The sequence below is a fragment of the Fundulus heteroclitus genome, chromosome 5, assembly GCF_011125445.2.
Source record: "Fundulus heteroclitus isolate FHET01 chromosome 5, MU-UCD_Fhet_4.1, whole genome shotgun sequence".
In the NCBI taxonomy this organism is placed as follows: Eukaryota; Metazoa; Chordata; class Actinopteri; order Cyprinodontiformes; family Fundulidae; genus Fundulus; species Fundulus heteroclitus.
Window position 1 is genome coordinate 7,495,888 of NC_046365.1, and position 19,987 is coordinate 7,515,874.

The 19,987-nt window shown below is 39.9% G+C and overlaps 1 protein-coding gene across 1 annotated transcript; it reads left to right on the forward strand.

The window, feature by feature from the left end:
- The first annotated feature begins 14,700 nt into the window (after positions 1–14,700).
- On the forward strand, positions 14,701–19,562 carry LOC105933568. Its single transcript, XM_012873161.3, has 4 exons — positions 14,701–14,772; positions 14,897–15,205; positions 17,984–18,138; positions 18,973–19,562. The coding sequence occupies exons 1-4, from the start codon at positions 14,721–14,723 to the stop codon at positions 19,105–19,107; spliced, it is 651 nt and encodes a 216-aa protein (XP_012728615.3). The 5' UTR covers positions 14,701–14,720; the 3' UTR covers positions 19,108–19,562.
- Positions 19,563–19,987: the final 425 nt, after the last annotated feature.

The following is a 19,987-nucleotide window of genomic DNA, read 5'->3' on the forward strand; positions in this document are numbered from 1 at the left end:
CCTTTTGTATGGTTAGGTGTCACAGGCGTAAGCACTAATAGCGCTACTGTTCTGAATGCTTATGATTAAAGTCTGAGATGGAGTGAAATCGAACGTCAGAGGAATCATCATGCAGTGTGGCAGCACTTCACCTGCATCGCCCATTTCCCCCGTCTCCAAAATGAGCGTACGTCTGGGTCAGAGCTGCCGCGAGGACCGCACATTTTCCTGTCAAGTATGTTATAGATCACAACATTCACGTGAAAAGTGACGTACGCACTTTTCAGGTTCCATTTTGTGCATACACAAGCTTTATAAATGAGACCCTAGGAGCGGTCAGAGTAAATGTGGACACTCTGACTGACCATTAAAATAGTCAGTCAGAGTGTCAGTCAGCGCGCGCACTGACTGCAGCAGCTTCACCAACCTCCCCGCTTCTGCTGCAGTCAGCGCACGCTGTCTGTGTCACGGTACTTTGCTGCCCCCCCTCCCCTCTGGTACATGGCTCAGCGGCGCCAGCCAATCAGCACGCAGACTTAGCGGAAAAACATGAAGAGGGAAAGTAGCGCCATTTGGTCCTATTTTAATACCGTAAATGAAATCAAGCTGTATGTTTTGTAAATAGCCGGTTAAATTCAGTGGAAACACAACAAATTTTTCTAAGCACGTGAAAAACCATGAGGAAGAAAAAGTCGAGCGACAGAAACGGAGAGAGGAGACAAAACTTCTCTTATTGCCCCGACAGACCCAGACCCACAGACTGACGTCACTGACTGAGGCATTTCAGTCCTCCAGAGAAGATCCAGGTAGATAAGAGTGATCATCTTCAGCAGCAGTTCATGTTAACTTTCAAAGTAGATATTATCTATCATATGTTACTGGAGCCCCCACAGAAAATGTAATTAAGACCTTGAAAGAACCCAGTACATATATCCTATTAAAAGTGCTATTTAAGATAAGATAACATTAGCTAATCCTTTATTTACCCCACAACGAGTAAAATTATAGGATTAAAGCAACAAGCAGGTGCACACAACACAGACAAAATTACATAAGGATTGAAAGATATAAGAGGTGGATTAGGAAAAAAACACTATGAACATAACATTGTTATTATTATGTAATTGTAATAATAAAATAAAGACTGTGTTGTCCCGGGCCCTAGCAAAGCTGTCAGCAGGCCTGGCTACAACTATGACCTTAAACGCATCTTTCACCTTACCAGATTGCCCCAAAAATGTGCCAAGGTCATGTTTCTTTTCAAGTGCATTTCACATAAATCCATGAGGCTGAGCAACGTATTTTTCCATGTGCAGCAGCTGTAATAGCTGTTTTTGCTATGTCAGTGTGCAGACTCTGAGGACTTGTTTTTGCACGACTTTAGGATCAGGTTGATCTCCTGTGTCATTATCAGGATCTCAACATCTGCTCCCTCTCCCTTATTTTTCACATCCAGGAAAGTTAACAGGCAACAGACGCAACCTACACACATAGTTTTTTGTAAAAGAACTTTAACAAAAAACTATCTTTTGTTCCTTCATTTTCTTTCTCTATTGAACTGAAATCACCCGCTGTGTCGTAGAGAAGGCCACATCAACCAGTTCCTCTTTCGCTGTCTGGGGAGTGAGAGTCATCTTCATGGTGTCCTCCTTTATACTGAATGCAGGAACCTGGAGCTTAGAACAACATAACCCCAAAGATAAGTGCTATCAGAGCACCCCAGCCTTCCCGATGTATAACAAAACCAACATTGTGTAGCTGATGATTACGCGAGTAGCACATAGCATGAATTCTATGTCGAGCTGAGGAGATTAAGCCGACTTCCTGAGTTGGAGAGCCAACTTCACGGGTGATTCTAATTAAAATTCTGAAATAGTTAAAGAGCTCTTGTTGCCTTATGCTGAGGAGGAAATGAACTTGTAATGGGTGAGTCAACAAGACAAGCCCCAAACATGTAAGCGGAAAGTTTGTGCTCCAGTGTCATCAGAACCTTACAACACCGGGCCGAGCATGTCCCAACTAAAACAGAAGGGAAGCACAAGGAACAGAAACACATCAGAGATGCCCTCCAAACCTGTGGGTACCCTAACTGGGCTTTTGTCAAATCAGCAAGAAAATCCAAAAGACCCGCTGCAGTACATAATGGTGAGAAGAGTAAACGCAAAAACATCGTCATCCCATATGTTGCTGGAGTCTCTGAAAAACTCAAGAGGATTTTCTCCCAGTACATTTCAAAGCAAACAGGACCCTCAGACAGACGCTGGTGCATCCCAAGGACAAAACCCCCAAACCTAAGATGAGCGTAGTGGTGTATGCAGTTCAGTGCAGTGAGGAATGTTCTGATCTTTATATTGGAGAAACCAAACAACCTCTCCACAGACGCATGGTAACAAGCTTGTTACTCCACATTACTCCAGACTTTTTGAATTGAGAAAGCTTCCTGGAGAGGAAGCGAAACGTCTTCAACTACGGAAAACAAGTCCAGTTGCTTTGTTTTTTACCTTTTTTTGGAATGAGCATGACCTGGATGACTGAGAATCTTCACCAGCAGTTTTCTTGTTCTAAACCAACAATATTATTGTTGCTGAGGCTGACTCAGCCTCTGACTTTTATTCAATAGAAAACGTGTTGCGGTGACGTCAAACTCACTGATTCTAAGGAAAACTGAAGAACTACAGAGGAGATTCGGCACATATGTAAAACCTTGATTAGGTCTGTATGACATGTGATTCAACGGACGAATACATTATTAAGCAATTTTCACTCTCTACAGTGCATGTTTGAGCTTGTGAGGAGAAATGCATACAGCTGTTTCGTTCAGCAGCCAAATATTTCTTTTTACTCACTGTCTATGGAGTGATAACAGTAATATAACAAGAAGAAATTGTTTTTATTTTCACGTTTTGCTTGGATTTGAAATAGAGTGTGCCGTGTCCCTGTCGTGGTCGTGTGTATCGAAACCAAAGCCACGGATTTGGAGCTTTACTTGTTCTGTAAACGCGCTGCTGTTATTGTGAACACCTGTTAGGGAGCGGGAAAGTATGGCTCTCACTGAGGTGAAGCACAGGCCCCACCTGAAAGCATCTAATTATAGCTCCTAGCTCCTATTCCTTGACCACTCAACATAAGAACTCTAGGAGCTTCAGACTGCTGTGCTGATGTCAGACAGCTTTTAAATCCGCCGTCATTACGTGAAGGAAACAATGCCAGTCAAATCCAGGTCTACAGCCTTCCAAGAATGAACTACAAAGTGTGCGCTCTCTTCTCTCTGGACATTTTCGTTCATTTCCGTGAGGTGGATGTGCTTATACGTTGTGACACGCAAAGGATTGTGGGATTCCTTATAGCTCCTTAGCGCCAGTGAGGGACGTTGCGAGTTTCCTAAGCTAAATGAGCTGTGAGAGGAAGCATTCAGGCTCCTTTTCCTGCCTCCTTTCTTACTGACTGCACTATTCGGACAGCACTTATCATGACGAGGCGACTGCTGACATGCTTTCGCTTTGGCTAAAGTGTCCTCACGCATTAGATTAGCCACACACTTAGTCTGATAGGAAGTTTGTTTTTGTTCTGTTATGCTTTTAATTTGAAAACCACTGACCTCTCCCTCTTTAAAGCCAACGTCCTGAAACCAGACCCACCATACAAAAACAGTATAGTGGGTCTGGTTTCAGGAAGTTACCTGAGTTAAGTTCTAAGTTACCATGGCGGGACATGATAAAATAGGAGAAATAAATCGCTCTCTTATACAATATTGATCCCTATAAATCCCGCTGTCTGACTATCCCTTGACCCATTAGTGTTCATGTTTTTTGCAACACAGTTTAAAACTTCCCATTAATATTTATATTAAAAGCCAGTGAATATCTTTTTATGCATGCGTCTAACTTTTTGAGTTGATTTGCAATTCAGTGAGAAAAACAGGTTATTCTTATTTAGTTAATCGTTTTTACAGTCAAACTGGAAAAGACCATGGGACTGCATTCCATTCATACCTTACACCCCCTTTTCCTTGGACGTTCTCAGGGTACCACAGACAAACAGGACAAACAACCAGGCATGCACATACTCGTATTTAAGGATAATTTAGAGAGACCAATGAACCTAAGACAGCCATGTCTTTGGACTGTGGAAGTACCCGTACAGAACCCACACATGCACAGAGACATCCCGTAAACTCCTTGCAGAAAGACCTCAGATTAAGATTGGATTCTAGAACCTTCTTGTTGTAAGGCAACAATCTTAAGCACTATGTTAGATTTTTGCTTTGTTAACTTTATTTTGTTTCTGTTTTGTTTCCAAAGTGTATGCTAGCTATGATCTATTTGCAAATGAACAACCTATTGTGATTTGTAATGATTCTGTATTTTAGGGGTTCAGTGTTAAGCAATGATAATCTTGATTCTTTGTCTCTCTCCTGTTTCTTCTTCTATATATATATAAAATTTACTTTTGAATAATGTATCGAACATGATTGAATTTGTTTCAGTTAGAGATTACAACAGGGGATTGCAGCTCTGCCTTAGTCAGACTAGGTATCCCTAAACACAAACTATAGTCTTTAGCAAGCACCTGATCATGAGAGACAGGTAAATTTAAGAAGGACCAGAATATATAAGATTATATTCTATACAGCAGTGGTCTCAAACTCAAGTCCTTGAGGGCCGTTGTCCTGCAACTTTTAGATGTGTTCCTTGCCCCACACAGCTGAACCAAATGGCTAAACTACCTAGCTAACTAAACTAACTAGCATGTAGTCAAGCTCTGCAGAACTCGTTTTGAGCTTATATTAGAGTCAGGAGTGTTGAAGCAGAGCCACATCTAATAGTCGAAGCCGGACACCGGGCCTCGAGGCCTGGAATCAGAGACCACTGTCTGCAGGGTAACTGAAGTTTACATGTGCACCCTAATGATTGATATCACCTCCTGGGATTGATCCGAAGATGAAGACACTCCTTTTGTAGGTTTTCCAGTCCAACGTTCAGAGACAAGACCCTGGGAAAACCCAGATCAGATAATATCCTGTCTGGCCGTGGGAACACCCTGGGATCTGACCCAGACCTTTTACCCCTCAAGCCAGTTATGGATGGGCGAAAGGATGTGGACAAAGATGTTATTGATCGGTTTTCTTAAAATCTGCAGACAGAAAATCTCAAATAGTCCAATTAATGGAAAGCAGCAGAAATGTGGTTGTCTGATGTGGAGAGATGCAAACCATATTTTATGTAATCGACTGGTGTTTAGCTATAACTCTTCATGTATTTGTTGTGTATCTTAATTATGCCAAAGTTTGAGTTGCTCATGCTGCCTTTTTATTTATCTGTATGTATCTAATTGTGGTTCAAGTTTATGTTTTGTGTTATTACAAGCTTAAAAGCTCAATGTGACTAAACTCTGTCTCTTTTTCTCATGAAAGGTGAAAATGTTACAGGATGTTTTCTGCTGAGTTAGTTCTCTCGTTTCTGTTTGGGTCCAATTCCCTTTTTCTTTCTCGATTGAACTGATTCCATTTTTTGTTTACTTTGTTTTGCTTCTTTCAAATTAAGTCTCTCAGTTGTTTGTATAATTTTACCAGAACACTCAAAAATGAGGAACAGGCAAGAAAAAAATTCTAATATGAAATCCACACAGTGGAGTTGTGTACAATTTATTTCTATCTTATTCAAATAAACAATGGCAGCCGGTGAAAAGCTGCTTTTCTACCACTTTGTCTTTTTTTTAAACTAAAGACATCTATCTGAGGAGAAGAAGCTGACATTCCCCCTTGAGATGCAGGAGTCGTTGCTCCAGGTTAAGCTGGCTATCATCTGCCAATGTCTGACATAAAGAGACTCCATGTTGAGCTGAGCTTCACCAATTAGCTTCTTCACCACTTCAAAATTTGCATTATTTCCTGTCCTTCATGCACAGATTACCATACACACACACGAGGGCAGAAGGTAAAACGACTCCTAGAGCTATGAAACAGTGTCATGACAACATTTTCCGTGTGAAAATTACTGATGAAGTTAATGCTGGTTCTGACGGATCGGCCTCAGAATGTAAAGTGCATCATACTTTGTTGACATGGCTGGAAAGCTGCAGTCCAGTCAGGGTGCTTATGTTGACCTCTGTCCAGCACGGAAAGTACCAACAAGAGACGGGCGAGCATCAGGACTGGACCAGCGTCACTCATCTCACAATGTTTGCAGTTGTTTGTGCCTTAAGTTTCTCAATAACAGTGATTTGAAACCTAATTCTAGTCTCCAATGAAGGAAAATAAAAAAGTAATCTTGGTGACAGGATTGGCCAAATCTTTCTTTCCATCTAAGCACGTTAGGGATAATGTACCAAACATTGCACACAGTGGTCATTTTCATTTATTATGAACTTTGATAGACTAACTGCAGCGTCTGCTTTCCCTCTAAAGGAGGATGTGGTCATTTGTGAAGGAAGTGATCAAAAAATCCAAAATCAGGTGTTACCAAAATTATTGGTGTTCTCAGCAAATTTTAAACAACTACCAACTAACTGGAGTACTCTGTAGGTTGTTGTTTTTTTTAGATAAAAGCTTCACTTGTTGGAATCACCCTCCTTAGTAAAAATGTTTTGATGAATACATTTTCTCAGAAGTGATTTTATTTGTTTTACAAAACCTCTCAAATGTTCAGTCAGATTTCTGCTACATGAACTGTCAGCTGTTTTTACTGTGGTGCCGTGTTGTGGCTTAAAATCAGTTTCTGCTAAGCTCTGACAACTCCCATATTAGTCCGCTTACTCACCAGTTCCCCCTCACATATCGCCATGAATGGTGAGGTGGCAGCTGGACCAAAGCCCAAACAGGTACTTGGGAACCTCATGCTCTATTTGAGCATTTTAATAAGACGAAAAAAACAACTTACTGGGCTAGTGAAGGGCCCACCACAGAGGACAATGTAGAGCAGAGCACATGAGGGAGGAAGCATAACAAAGGATCTGACAACGGGAAGTGCTGACTGGGAAGCTTATATATGCAGGGGAAGTGAGGAGAGAGAAGTGGGGAAAGTAGGAAACACCAATCAGATGATTATGGGTGACAGCTGAGGTGAGCTGTGGGCGAATAACGACAGCAGAAAGCGAAGAAACACAGGAAGAAATCCATGATGATGCAGAAAGAAAAAAGAAACCACTGACTACATCCACGAGGGAAAAATAAACAACCACTGAAGTATAAAACACTGAAGTATAAAAAAATGATCTAAAAATTACAACAAAATCACAAACACCAAAGGTTCACAGCACATATAGCATGTAAGTTAAGCTATTTTTCGGACTATAAGTCGCACCGTACTGTATGCATTTATCTAGACCCTTATTTCACAAAATCCAAGACAAAAAAGTGACATTTAATCTGGTAAGCCCATATTAAAATTAAATTAAATTACACAGCTGCATCCACAACCGGCTGAATAACATGGAACATACCTGGAAGGATGAATGGAGTAAATTAGCAACTCCAACCAACAAAGTTTTATCCAGCACATTTCAGCATAATGGGCCGTTATGCTGAAAGTTGTCAAAATGACGCTTAAATTAGACTCTGAGCGTAACGGTGCTAACGTGTTAAGCGAACAGTATGACACGGATGTTTCAGAGCAACATAAAGCTCAAGTGCATCAGCAAAAGTTGTAACACGAACAGACAACAGAGCTGTAAGCTAGCGCTAGCTGTTGTTAGCTTCACAGACAGCCTAATAACAGGGTTCTGTCACGGTCTGTGACAGAACCCTGTACCACACAACGCTTCCTTGTGTGAATGCATTCTGAAACATTGAAACAACATACAAACATGCGTTCAGTCTTTGTTGTCTATAAGTTAATCTTTCAATTTATTTTTAAGTGGTACATGAGCAGCATATAGTTTTCACAAGCCTGGTGAGCTCTTTTGTGGCTATAGACAGTAATTTATACTCCTTGGTTCATGCTGGTCAGTATGAATTACCATTTAAATATGATATATAAGTCGCACCTGACTATAAGTCGCAGGATCAGCTAAACTATTAAACTATTCAGACTTATAGTCCGAAAAATATGGTGTTCAGAAGTTGCAGCCTTATCAAGTTCTCATAAACGTGACTCCGATGAATCCCAACATCAGACGAAGTGATTTTATGCATCTGATGTTGTAGAAACATCCGTTTTGGTTCGGTTTATTTATATGGTGCAGATCCACCACACATGTCATCTTAAGGAACTTTACAAGACAAACAGATCCAGTTGAAATCATAAATATTCAATCAATTCTATTAAATTTAACCATGGAGACTGATTTAAAGAGAATTACAAACATTAATACGCAGCCATTCCTCCACCTCAACCAGCATAAGGTGGCAGCGGAAAGGAAAACACCTTGTTTCAGGTCCTCCTGTTTGCTCAGCTGACAGTCACAGACACCATCGGTGACGTCAAATCGCTGTGTTTACTTGCATACAAAGCTTGTATGCTTGTATGCAGATAGTACTGTCGATGGTTGTGGTTAAACTTGTGTACTATCCTGATCAGACTTAACATGGGCCATCATTCAGACAGTAATGGAAACACCTGCTGAAGGTAAAGTAAGGTAAAATAAGGTAAAGAAAGGTAAAGTAGATGGTCATAAGTGTGTCATGATGAGCAACCAGATAGTGATCTACAGTGCCATCTTGTGGAGTTTGAAGGTTTGTTAGCCTGGTTGTCTATGTAACCCTCCATGTTGACATCATCTGTGCAAAGAAAAAGCCTTGCATCATGAGGTTGCACTTTGAGGCCACAATGACCCACTGTGACCTCATTTCTGATCAAATTTCCTTTACCTGTGTATGGCATTTATTAGTGCATGTCATATGTTGTGATGTCAGAGATTTCACAAAGTTTTACTGTGTTCCAACAATTAAAGAAATGTATAAGAGACAAAATTCTTCATAGCACTGTAAGCACTATAAGCCATTAGGAAATCCACATGGTTCAGTTGATCTGTATTGTTTTATTAGTTTATAAATAATCTGGTACAGAGCATTTTAAACTTTAATTCTTATTATAACGACACTGGAACACACTGCCCTGTACTTTCACAGAATACAAAAAGAGATACAACTTGGTTTATATGAAGCTCTCATTAGGATTTAGTTATTTTAAGGTGTCTTGCTTTCTCTTTCTTTTGCCTGTTATTCACTATAGAGCTATGTGAATAATGTAAATCACTGGAAGTTATCAACTGTAGGTTGTAGTGTTTCATTTTGAAACTAGAACTTCCAAAAGTAAAAAGTGAAACTAGCAGGGCAAAGAATGTTTTGAAGTTTTCAGCTGCAGCTGCTTAGAGAAATCTTCAATCAGAATGTCATCTGCAAGATGTTTTTATTCATTTAAAGCTGTGCTGAGAACTTTGCTGTCCAGCCTAACTGTGTTTCTTGATCAGTCTGTTTTTATGTATGCTACTCTTCTTTTGTTTTTTTTGTTGTTGTTTTTTTTTTGTATTGAATTGCATTGCTACTGTCTGATCTCTCTTGGAAAGAAAGTTCTGTGATCTCCGTGCAACAAACCAGATTAAAAAGGTAGTCATTAAAACTGTCTTTTTCATATCCGGGTCCTTAAGAATTATGTATTTCGTAAGAATATGCTGTTCAACGTCAACATTAAACAAACGCTATTACAAAAAGCTGCCACCAGAGGGCCATTTTACTTAAAAATTGCCTTGGAATATGTGAAGATTGGAACTAGAAATAACAATGAATCACATCAAATTAGAGATCCAGAGTATCCATGTAATGAACTTAACAGTCATGTCTTTGGACTATGAGAGGTAGGGTACCCGGAGGGAGCCTGAAGAGAACATGTGGAGAAGCAAGGACCATCTTGCTGCAAGGCAACAGTGCATCCAGCTGGGTCACCATGCATTCCTGATAAGGCTGGAACGTAAAATGTGGACGTTGTGGTACACCAAACATTTTTCTATGCACAGTCAGTGACTTTTTGTAAAGAGTAAACATTTAAACTATTGAGTGTTTGGGTGTTTTAGTTCCAGCTAAGGGAGTACAGTGGGTAGGTATACATGCTGAAGAACTGATATGACAACCATTCAGAGTATTTTATTAGTTCACATTAATGGCCTTAGGATCATTTGTATGGACACTCAGTCACACTCTGAGCTGAAACAAAATTTGTTATGTGATCATTTAATTATCAAAAGATTGCACTTTTTTGAAATTCAAAGACATTCATCAAAAGTGGGAAATATTACAATCTAAGTTTTTATATTTTCTCTTCATTGGTGCTAAGTCATTTCCAGTGCAAATAAAGACATTTTAACTACTCAAATCGTGTTATTCTTTATCTTTTAAGTTTTTGTTGCTTCTGATGTTTGTCATTGAAAAGGTGTTCTAAAGCCAGCATGTTTTAAATATTAACTAAGTCTAACTAAGGTTTAGGATAATTTGTAACCTGAATCTGAATCATAGCAACCTGCAATACAACATATCTAGTCCAGTGTTCCAGTATTTTAGTTTTAGTTTTGCATCCTGCAAACACCTCCCACCTGGTGAAGAAGGCCCAACATAGACTCTCCTTCCTCAGGAAACTGAAACGGACTGGGCGTTCCACTAAACTGTTAAAAAACTTTTAGAGAGCTACCAAAGAAAGCATTTAATGTCTCCGCATAAATGTGTGGTATGGGAGCAGCAAAGTGCAGGAGAGAAAGGGATTAGCACAGGTGGTGAGGACAGCACAGAGGATTGTTGGATGCCGTATACAAGATCTGGGCATGGTTTATTCTGCACAAGTCCAGAGAAAGGCCAAGCACATTGCCATAGATCACATCCAACCAGACAATACACTATTTGTCCCACTTCCATCAGCTAAACAATTCAGGAACATTAAATAAAAAAAAGTAAAATTAATAGACTTAAAAACAGCTTTTTTCTATAAGCTGTGGCGGCTATTACCATCTTTGAGGGGCCGTACAAGTAATAATTTACACTGACACCCTCACATACATATGTACATCTCCCATAAACATGTGACACATGTATTTTCCCTATGTATCTGAGAGGTAAAATATATAAATGTGAAAGGTAAAAAAATTTTCATCCATGTCATATCTAATAATATTCCACTCTCAACATCAGTCACTAACCTGGGTGTTAAAATGCACTCTCATCTGACCCTTGAGGCACACATCAAGCATCTCTGCAAGACCTCCTTCTTCCACCTCAGGAACATCACCAAACTCCGTCCCACACTCACTCCTGCCGATGCAGAAAAGCTTTTCCACACTTTTGTCTGCTCCAGTGTGACGGGGTTCTATTATGACTTGGTCAAACATACATGACTGGTCAAGGCCGGAGATCACTTTAGTCAAATGTATTAAACTTTTCTTCAGGTGAACAAAGATGGCAGGTGCAGAATATATATAAAGGACGTCCAAGGCAGGTTAAAATCAGACAAACAGCAGTAACTTCCACGTAAGAGTCCATCACCTTCAGTGTGACTTCTCAGGAGTCTAGTCTCAGACTGCCCCCTGTGGAGCAGAGCCCTGCTTTTAAAGCCACAGGCTCTGCCCACCGGAAGTCCAAACAAACAAACAAACAAAAAAGAAACTAAGCAATTACTTCTAACTCAAATAAACCCTTAAAGTATACAAAATAATAGTTATTATTATTCTGATAAAAAAATAAAATAAAAAAACTTGTAATCAAAAATACAATACTCAATTTAATTGAAAACACTACATTCTGTAGTACGTTCTGATAACATCACTACGTCATCATGTGACCGAGCAGAACTGTAAGTTGGATGAGCAGAGCCGCAAGCTAGATGTGATGGAACGCAGACTGGCTTCGGTGGTTGAACTCAGGGGACAGAGGGGATAAATCTGGATGTGAAACGCAGTAAAAAGCCCAACAAATTTGGAATATTGCATTCAAGATGTGGATCCAGTGACAAAGGACAATAAAGCTGATGGAAAAGCTGGTGCAGCTTGTTCAATTCAATTCAATTAAATTTTATTTATATAGCGCCAAATCATGAAACATGTCATCTCAAGGCACTTTACAAAGTCAAGTTCAATCATATTATACAGATTGGGTCAGATTATACAGATTGGTCAAAAATGTCCTATATAAGGAAACCAGTTGATTGCATCAAAGTCCCGACAAGCAGCATTCACTCCTGGGGAACCGTAGAGCCACAGGAAGAGTCATCTGCATTGTACATGGCTTTGCTGCAATCCCTCATACTGAGCAAGCATGAAGCGACAGTGGGAAGAAAAACCACCCATTAACGGGAAGGAAAAACCTCCGGCAGAACCGGGCTCAGTATGAACGGTCATCTGCCTCGACCGACTGGGGTTACAGAAGACAGAACAGAGACACAACAAGAGAAACAAACAAGCACAGAAGCACACATTGATCTAGTAATCTGTTCTACATTAGATGGTAGTAGCGGGTGAGCCGTCTTCTCTGGATGATGTCACACTATTTGTTTTGTTCTCAAAACAAATAGTGTATTTGGATTTGGCTTCCCCACTTATCTATAACTCCCCTGGATTTTATGGCGAAAGGGCCCAGAACTACTCCCCCCGCTCCCTCCTCTCCCACGGACATCTGTGGATGCCACGGGAGAGGCATCCACAGATGTAAGAACAGTGGTGCCGGTTGATGAACTTTGCATCATATCAAAAACAATGGGCGTCTGGACAACGTTCATGGACAAACTGAACAAACATTCACTCACACACACACACAACTGACGCCAATAATCTACATGATCCTACATGCAACAAGTCTCCAATGTAAACCCTCTGCTTAAATGTTGTGTCGTTATATGTGCTTGTATCGTGCAGAGTTTCTTTTGATATCTCAAACTGTATCCTAGTTAAGGATAAAGTGTGAAATGTGCCTTTTTTCCCCTCTCACTCCCCAAATGTGGCTCCTATCTTTCCACAGAGTTAAAGGCAGCGCCCTATGGAAACCGTGTCAGGCGGGGTCTTTGGCAGCAAGGCCTCAGTCAATCGTTCCCCCAAAATGTTTGTGATGTATGTGATGGACGGTTGTACTGGAACTGTAATTTCCCTCTGGGATTATTAAAGTATTCCTGATTTTGATTCTGATTTATAAGATATTGATATTATGTCTATGGTCTCCCTCTGTGTGTTTGCATGTGTGCATGCGCAGCTTGCAAAAATATGAAGAAATTAATGTTGGTGTTTAGAGAAGGTTGAGGATTGTACGTGTGTGTGAGAGAGAAATACATTTAAATGAACAAACCAACTTGTGTCTTTATTAAAATATAAAATTCATTAACTTATGCATGTATTGATTTGTAATACCACATGTCTATTTGTTTAAAAGCATAAAACGTATTTCAGCATGAAAGCATGTATTTATTTACATATTTAATAATATGCCATAACATGTCTATCTTTGTTAAATAGCATACAACAAAGTGTTTCTATATGAAGCCTGAAGCCTGTATCAGAAATGCATGTCTGCCGTTTGTAACAAACCAAATCTTGTGAAAATCGGGTAAAAATTCAGGGAGTTATGATTTATTTTAGTTGGTCAAACAGCTTCCTCAGTACAAATAAATGCACTGGGGTTGTGTGTGTGTGAGAGACCCATCCAAAATGGCTGCTGCGCTGGCAGCGGCAGTCCATGGAGCATCTATGGTCTGAGGAGGGCTCCTCGTTTTAGGTGTCCTGGTGAAACAGTGTCTGCGTTTTGGTTCTGCCTTTTTACCCCTTTAAATTAACACTGTATTTCGGTCAGTTTTAGTCTCAAAAATAAAATATTGAAAAAGTTTGCCCCTTGCTGATAAAACTAAAATTATGCAGTGACATACTCTTTTAAGAAGATTTTCTAGGCTAGGAATAAACAAGCAGTGATTATAGACTCCAACTCTCGGGTGTATCACAGTTGCTTAATCCTAAAGACTATTTTGCACACTTAAGTTTCTTTGGAAGAGTGTTTGGCCAGTGCAGCCAACTGACTGACTTCATCTCTGTATATTAGATTTATAAAAAAAAGGGGGATGGAGGTGGGGAAAAACTGTTTGTTGTGTCTACCTGTATATATAATTTGCATGCATCCTGAGCCGGTGTCTGTCTGAAAAATGTTTTACCACAGTAACACGAGGTGACAACAAAAGATTCTTGATTCTTCAACGCGATGGGGATCCAAAATCCATCAGATTAACCAAAATTGTGACACCAGACACAAAATCCACCTTCGCCCAAGGTCCTCCTGGAGACTTAAATCCTGAGATGTAGTGATGGTTAACTAAGTTAAGGTGTACTTACCATCCAGGTAGTCCTTAGCTCAGGACTGATTGTTATCTTGTTTTTTTTAGCTAGTAAAGCTAGGCTAAAACAGGTCAAGATTTAGTCTTCCCTTTTAAACAGATTATATACCAAATGTACCCTTGAAGCATTTAGCTACTGATTAGATGTACAGCATTAATAAAAATGTTCTATGTAGGGGAGCCAGTAATGATGTCTAGAAATAGAATATACTTGGTCTAAATGTGTATTTGCCATTTCACACTGTACTGATTATTTTGAACATGACGTCTGGTCTACCCATTGTCTTTGAGTAATGCAAATGCCTGGGTGCAAATATATTCAGTCACAGGATGTGCACCCTCAACACACATCAAACTGTAGGGGAAGTGACGTTTGCTGTGCTGCACGCCAGTAGAGGGCTTGATATACCCCAGTGCATGAGAAGGGTGTGCAGTACATTGTGGTGTTGTTGCACAATGAGGCTCTTGGCTTGCTCCGTGTTGGTCCTCTGTCTTTCTGCCTGTTCAGGTGGGTTCATGCTTTATTATGCGACACGTTTCTGGAGCTACGACTGCTTACAGCAGCTTGCATTATGTCTGTTGTATGTATGTTTCAGACCATCTAATGACATAGTTTGTCTGTTTCATGGCAGGGCGCAAAGTCATTTTCACAGACGTTGGGGCGAGCATCTCTCTGAGTTGTTACTCTGATGGATGTCCAACAGACAAAAATCTGTATCTGTATCATGAACTTGATAAGAAGGAAGAGGTGCTGTTCTCTCATTCAAAAACTCCTAACGCCGCCCCGCGACTAATGTACCAGGACAGGATCCAGACAAACAACTCTGCCCGGAACTTCACCATCAGCAACCTGACAGTGAACGACGCCGGAATCTACACATGTGCCTACACGGAACCTGGCAGCAATATAATTTGCAACATCTACGCTGTTTTCATAAAAGGTTTGTTTTCCCTCTTTCTTTTTAGGATCTTGATTTTTTTCCGTGAAAAAACAAAACTGACTTTTGACCTTTTCTGTTAACGCACAAATAATGGTGTTTGGTGCCAGAAAAGACTCCTATTATACAGAGAGGGATTCAGTTTAAATTAATTTAAACTTAACTACAGAGCATTGCTGTCAGCTTCAATGAAATGTGCAGAGAAATTTCCCAAACTCCAGATGTTAAGGAGCATCTAATCGAAAACGTGTATTAAGGGCAAAAAAAGTGTCTGTTTTACATGGACAAAGACTCTTTCTGATGAACAACTTTAATTTTTCATTTCAATTAAATTGTATTTATATAGCGCCAATTCATGAAACATGTCATCTCAAGGCACTTTACAAAGTCAAATTCAATCGGATTATACAGATTGGGTCAAATTATACAGATTGGTCAAAAATGTCCTATATAAGGGAACCAGTTGATTGCATCAAAGTCCCGACAAGCAGCATTCACTCCTGGAGAAACGTAGAGCCACAGGGAGAGTCGTCTGCATTGTCCACGGCTTTGCAGCAATCCCTCATACTGAGCATGCATGAAGCGACAGTGGGAAGAAAAACTCCCCATTAACGGGAAGGAAAACCTCCGGCAGAACCGGGCTCAGTATGAACGGTCATCTGCCTCGACCGACTGGGGGTTACAGAAGACAGAGCAGAGACACAACAAGAGAGACAAAAAAGCACAGAAGCACACATTGAACCAGTAATCTGTTCTACATTAGATGGTAATAGCGGGTGATCTGTCTTCCCTGGATGATGTCACAGCTAACAGAACGCCAGACCAGGTGTACCTACTATGAAGATAAAAGAGAGAGGACAAAAATTTATAAGATTATAAGAACTAAACAAAGCACTGGACTTTCAGACTTTCAGATCAACAAGCTGTTCAAACGATGATGACTGGTCTGTGGAAAAGCCTTACTTTAATAATCTTCATGGATATCAATGCAATGCTTCTGGTCAGGTGATTAGCAGAAAAAGGTCACTCTGGTTTTAAAATATGTGTTTATAAAACAAATGGGACAACCAGGAGAAACTTTATGAGCTGCTGGTGACAGATCCAGCCGACTTGCTGCAGTCGCTGATGTGCGAACAGTTGCACATAGGCCACTGTAGAACCAGGAAAGTCACAGTCGCTTTTAAAACAACCTCAGAGGAGGAATATCCTTCGACCAGATTGGACCTAAATGGAGACAAAAGTTACTTTTAAAGTGTCAGGCTCTCAGATCACAAATATGAGCGCTACAGATGCCCAGCTAAAAAGGCAATCCCCCAACAGAATTTACTACATGTCTGTCTTGTTTAAATAAAACCACCCAGGTTGAAACACAAGATGAACCAATAAGGGAATGAAAAATCTTTCAGATTTCATCACTATAAATTTAGTCAACAGAAAACTCTAGGCCCTGACCTCATCAGGCATTCCTTAAAACCTAAAAAAGAGCATGTGACTTAGAGGAATCCCGTAACAATAGGTTTCCCACATCAGTAAGTGCAGATTGCGAAGACTGGGGGATGACACATCCCTTTATCTTATTCTCTCATAAATAGAAATTAGATTGAAATAAAACGTGTTTTAATATTAAAATATTAATTAATTAATTGTGTGTATTGCTAATAAATATACTTCAAATGTATTGTGTAATTATGTCATTATAAAAAGGAAATGTATCATTTGCCCGATCATAACCTTTCACCCTGTGGAAAAACCAACAGAAAAACCAAGGAAAAGACAGCTTAAACATCTTTTACCCTTTGTCTGAAAGGCTGGTGGTGGAGAAACGATGATATGACCTGAACACCTTGAGTCCACCATGAACTTCTGCTTGAATTCTAGTATACTAAAGTAAAACACGAGGCCATCTAAATGGCAGCTGCCGCTTTCCTAAAGGTTTGTTCAATCCGCGATATATGGCAGGACAGTAAGCCAAACGGGTGGGCAAAGGCTTTACAGGTTAGTCGAAGAAAAAACATTTTAAATATTAAACCACAAGAAGAAAACTCACTCTTCCCCAGCTGGAATAGCAACCTATCCACAATGCAGATGTACATATAGAATAAAGAAAAACAATGAAAAAGCTTGCAAACGGTGACATTTGGAGCTATTGATTTACAGATTTTCATAAATAATTACACTGGATAAGTTGTTTCTATCAAGAACCAAACTATACTGTATTATATGCTGAGGCTACAAACTACTGCAATATAGCGCACGTGTTTATGTTTTCACCATTACCGTAAATGTTCATATATTCTAATGAACATATGTTATATGACGTGTTTTGATGACGTTTCCATCGCTTCTACATTATTTATCTAACTAACAAGAGTGGTATAGGCAATCACTATGTGAGTTTACATTAAATAAGCCCTAACCCAAACCCCCAAGAGGGGCTAAAATAATCTGGCCCAATTAGCCATGAGCCTTTAAGAATAAAACATGTTATCAGGATGCAAATGAACCAAGTATGACAGGAGATGCATCTACATATTTGAACCTGTATGTATAATTTGCATCTAAGTAGAATAATCGAGAATTAATTCAAATGCAGTTTGGGTGTAAACCAATAAGAAGAGTTTGCTAAGTCTGGGGGGAATATTTGAGTTTATAAATGTCCACTGAAGAAGACACATATAATCTACAGTTAGTTCAAATGTTTTCTTTTGTTCTATAAAAATATATATATATATATGTTTTTGCTAAAAACACTTTGTACACTAACAACTTCTGAATTTACAGAGGTCCCAGTTCCATGTGAACTCAAAACCCCATCCAATCCCAGCCCACCTCCCACCACCTTTGGGACAGAACAACCCCTGGTGATGTACATCGTTTTCATCTGCGTCATTGTCGTGCTGGCCATGTGGATCGTCTTCTTGCTGATCATCCCGAGGGTAAATCGACCTCCTTTCACTACGCCTTCTGCCTGACCAGGCCCCTCAGGCTTTAACACGCAACACAGATTCTCGATGCCTATCTGCTGACATGATCACTGTAACCCACTTTTCAGCCAGTCAGATCGCATCATCTGAATCTACCTCGCTGCTTGGAACGAGCCAAGCGCCCCTAAACTCAAACACAGATAACATCTTAACCACCGGAGCTCTTGTTCATTCAGAATGCGCTTGTGGGTTTTTCATACTTTAAATCGGACACATTTCTTTTTTCCACTGCTGTCCCTCTTGCAGGAGCTGCTTTGAACTGCATGTGCCCTTCCTCAGCAAAACAAACAATAGCCACCTCTGCAGTCGGCATACCAGCCATTTATTTCCTTTTAAAAGTGCTTTAGCCCTTTAAGGTTTTCACATTTTATCGTACAACACCCAACGATGATGTATTTCAGTATGATTTTTTTTGTTTGTGATAGAAAAACATAAAGTGCACGTTTACGCAGCGGACAAAAAGAACTAATTTAGAAAAAAATACGTTGTCATTGATAAAAATCTGAAAAACTAGTGCGTGCGTTTCACTTCCACGTCACAATTATCTGCTACGTGCGTCGTTCTATCACATGAACTCTACAAAGTCCATTGCAGTTCGTGGTTCTAACGTGACAAAAATGTGGAAACGTTTCTGCTGTTTCCCCCAAAGCGAACATTTCTATCAATACGCCCATTTATCCAGAAATTCTAGCCTCACGTTTATGTAGAAATTCATTCACTCTTTGTATTTTTTTCAACATCACTGTGTGATAAAGACTGTTTTCTCTGTTCCATGTTTGCCTACAGGTAAAAGGGTGGTGTGAAAGAAGAAGAAGAAGAAGAGCGCAATGCGCCCCTACTGTCTACGTTGATAATGTGTATGAAACCATGACGAAGAACCAGGGAGACCCGATACCTGAAGCTCAAACTTTATCAGTTTAGAAATGGAATGGATATGAACGTGGGGGACCTCCTCTGCCAGATTTACTTGTTTTTCACATTTGAAGTTTTCGTTCGAGAATTACTGTGCTAATGAACTATAATGCATCTTTTTTTTTTTTCAAGCGCTTCATTAACTCGTAAACCTTTGAGCGTTCCAATAATCACGTTCACCAAATACATCCCACTCAGGCCCTAAACATTAGAGGATTTTATTTGTAATTCCATCTGCTTGTGTTTGTTCCTAAAAGTCATTTCAAATGCTTTTCTAAAGCGAGCATCAAGCCAGCACGATCGTTCAAACTAGTCATCTCAGGAAGTCAGAGAGCTAAACCAGACGCATTGAGAACAGATGTTGTGGGCTGCAAATTGAGGAACTGAAACAGTTATAATAGAGTGGTTTCCTCGTCTACATTGTTAAAACGTTAATGTCTCTGTTTCAACCATCATATGGGGGGGGGGGGGGGGGTTGTTGTTGTTAAACAAAAAATTCTTAAAACTAGAAGTACCTGCTAGAAGTAATGACCAAAAAAAATGTTTTATTTGGATCTGTGGTATTCAAGGGTCATGGGTTTCATTATGTTTATCAAACAGAAGACAGTGTATAAAATAATAAAAACCACAAGCATCAGTAAACCACTGCCTAACAGATCTACAGGAATGACTAGAGTGCGGGTTGCTCTATGACATTTTAAAGGCGTGTTTCTCCCATCAGAACAGATAGAAAGGGGCCAGTGGACCGTGCTAAAAAGCTGTCAATCGTTTCCCTTTTTTGTTGTATTTCTGACTAGCGTTGTTGTCTATAAGACATTTTTATCAAACTGTATCATGCAAGATTTATTTTTTTTTTGCTCATTTGTGAAATGTGTCCTGATGGTTATGC

What these genes read in the sequence shown, in the direction of transcription:
- LOC105933568 (XM_012873161.3), top strand. Translation starts at nt 14,721, where the DNA reads ATGAGGCTCTTGGCTTGCTCCGTGTTGGTCCTCTGTCTTTCTGCCTGT. An exon ending in CTGTCTTTCTGCCTGTTCAG is followed by an intron (nt 14,773 to 14,896) that starts GTGGGTTCATGC and finishes GTTTCATGGCAG; the next exon opens with GGCGCAAAGTCATTTTCACA. An exon ending in TCTTGCTGATCATCCCGAGG is followed by an intron (nt 18,139 to 18,972) that starts GTAAATCGACCT and finishes GTTTGCCTACAG; the next exon opens with GTAAAAGGGTGGTGTGAAAG.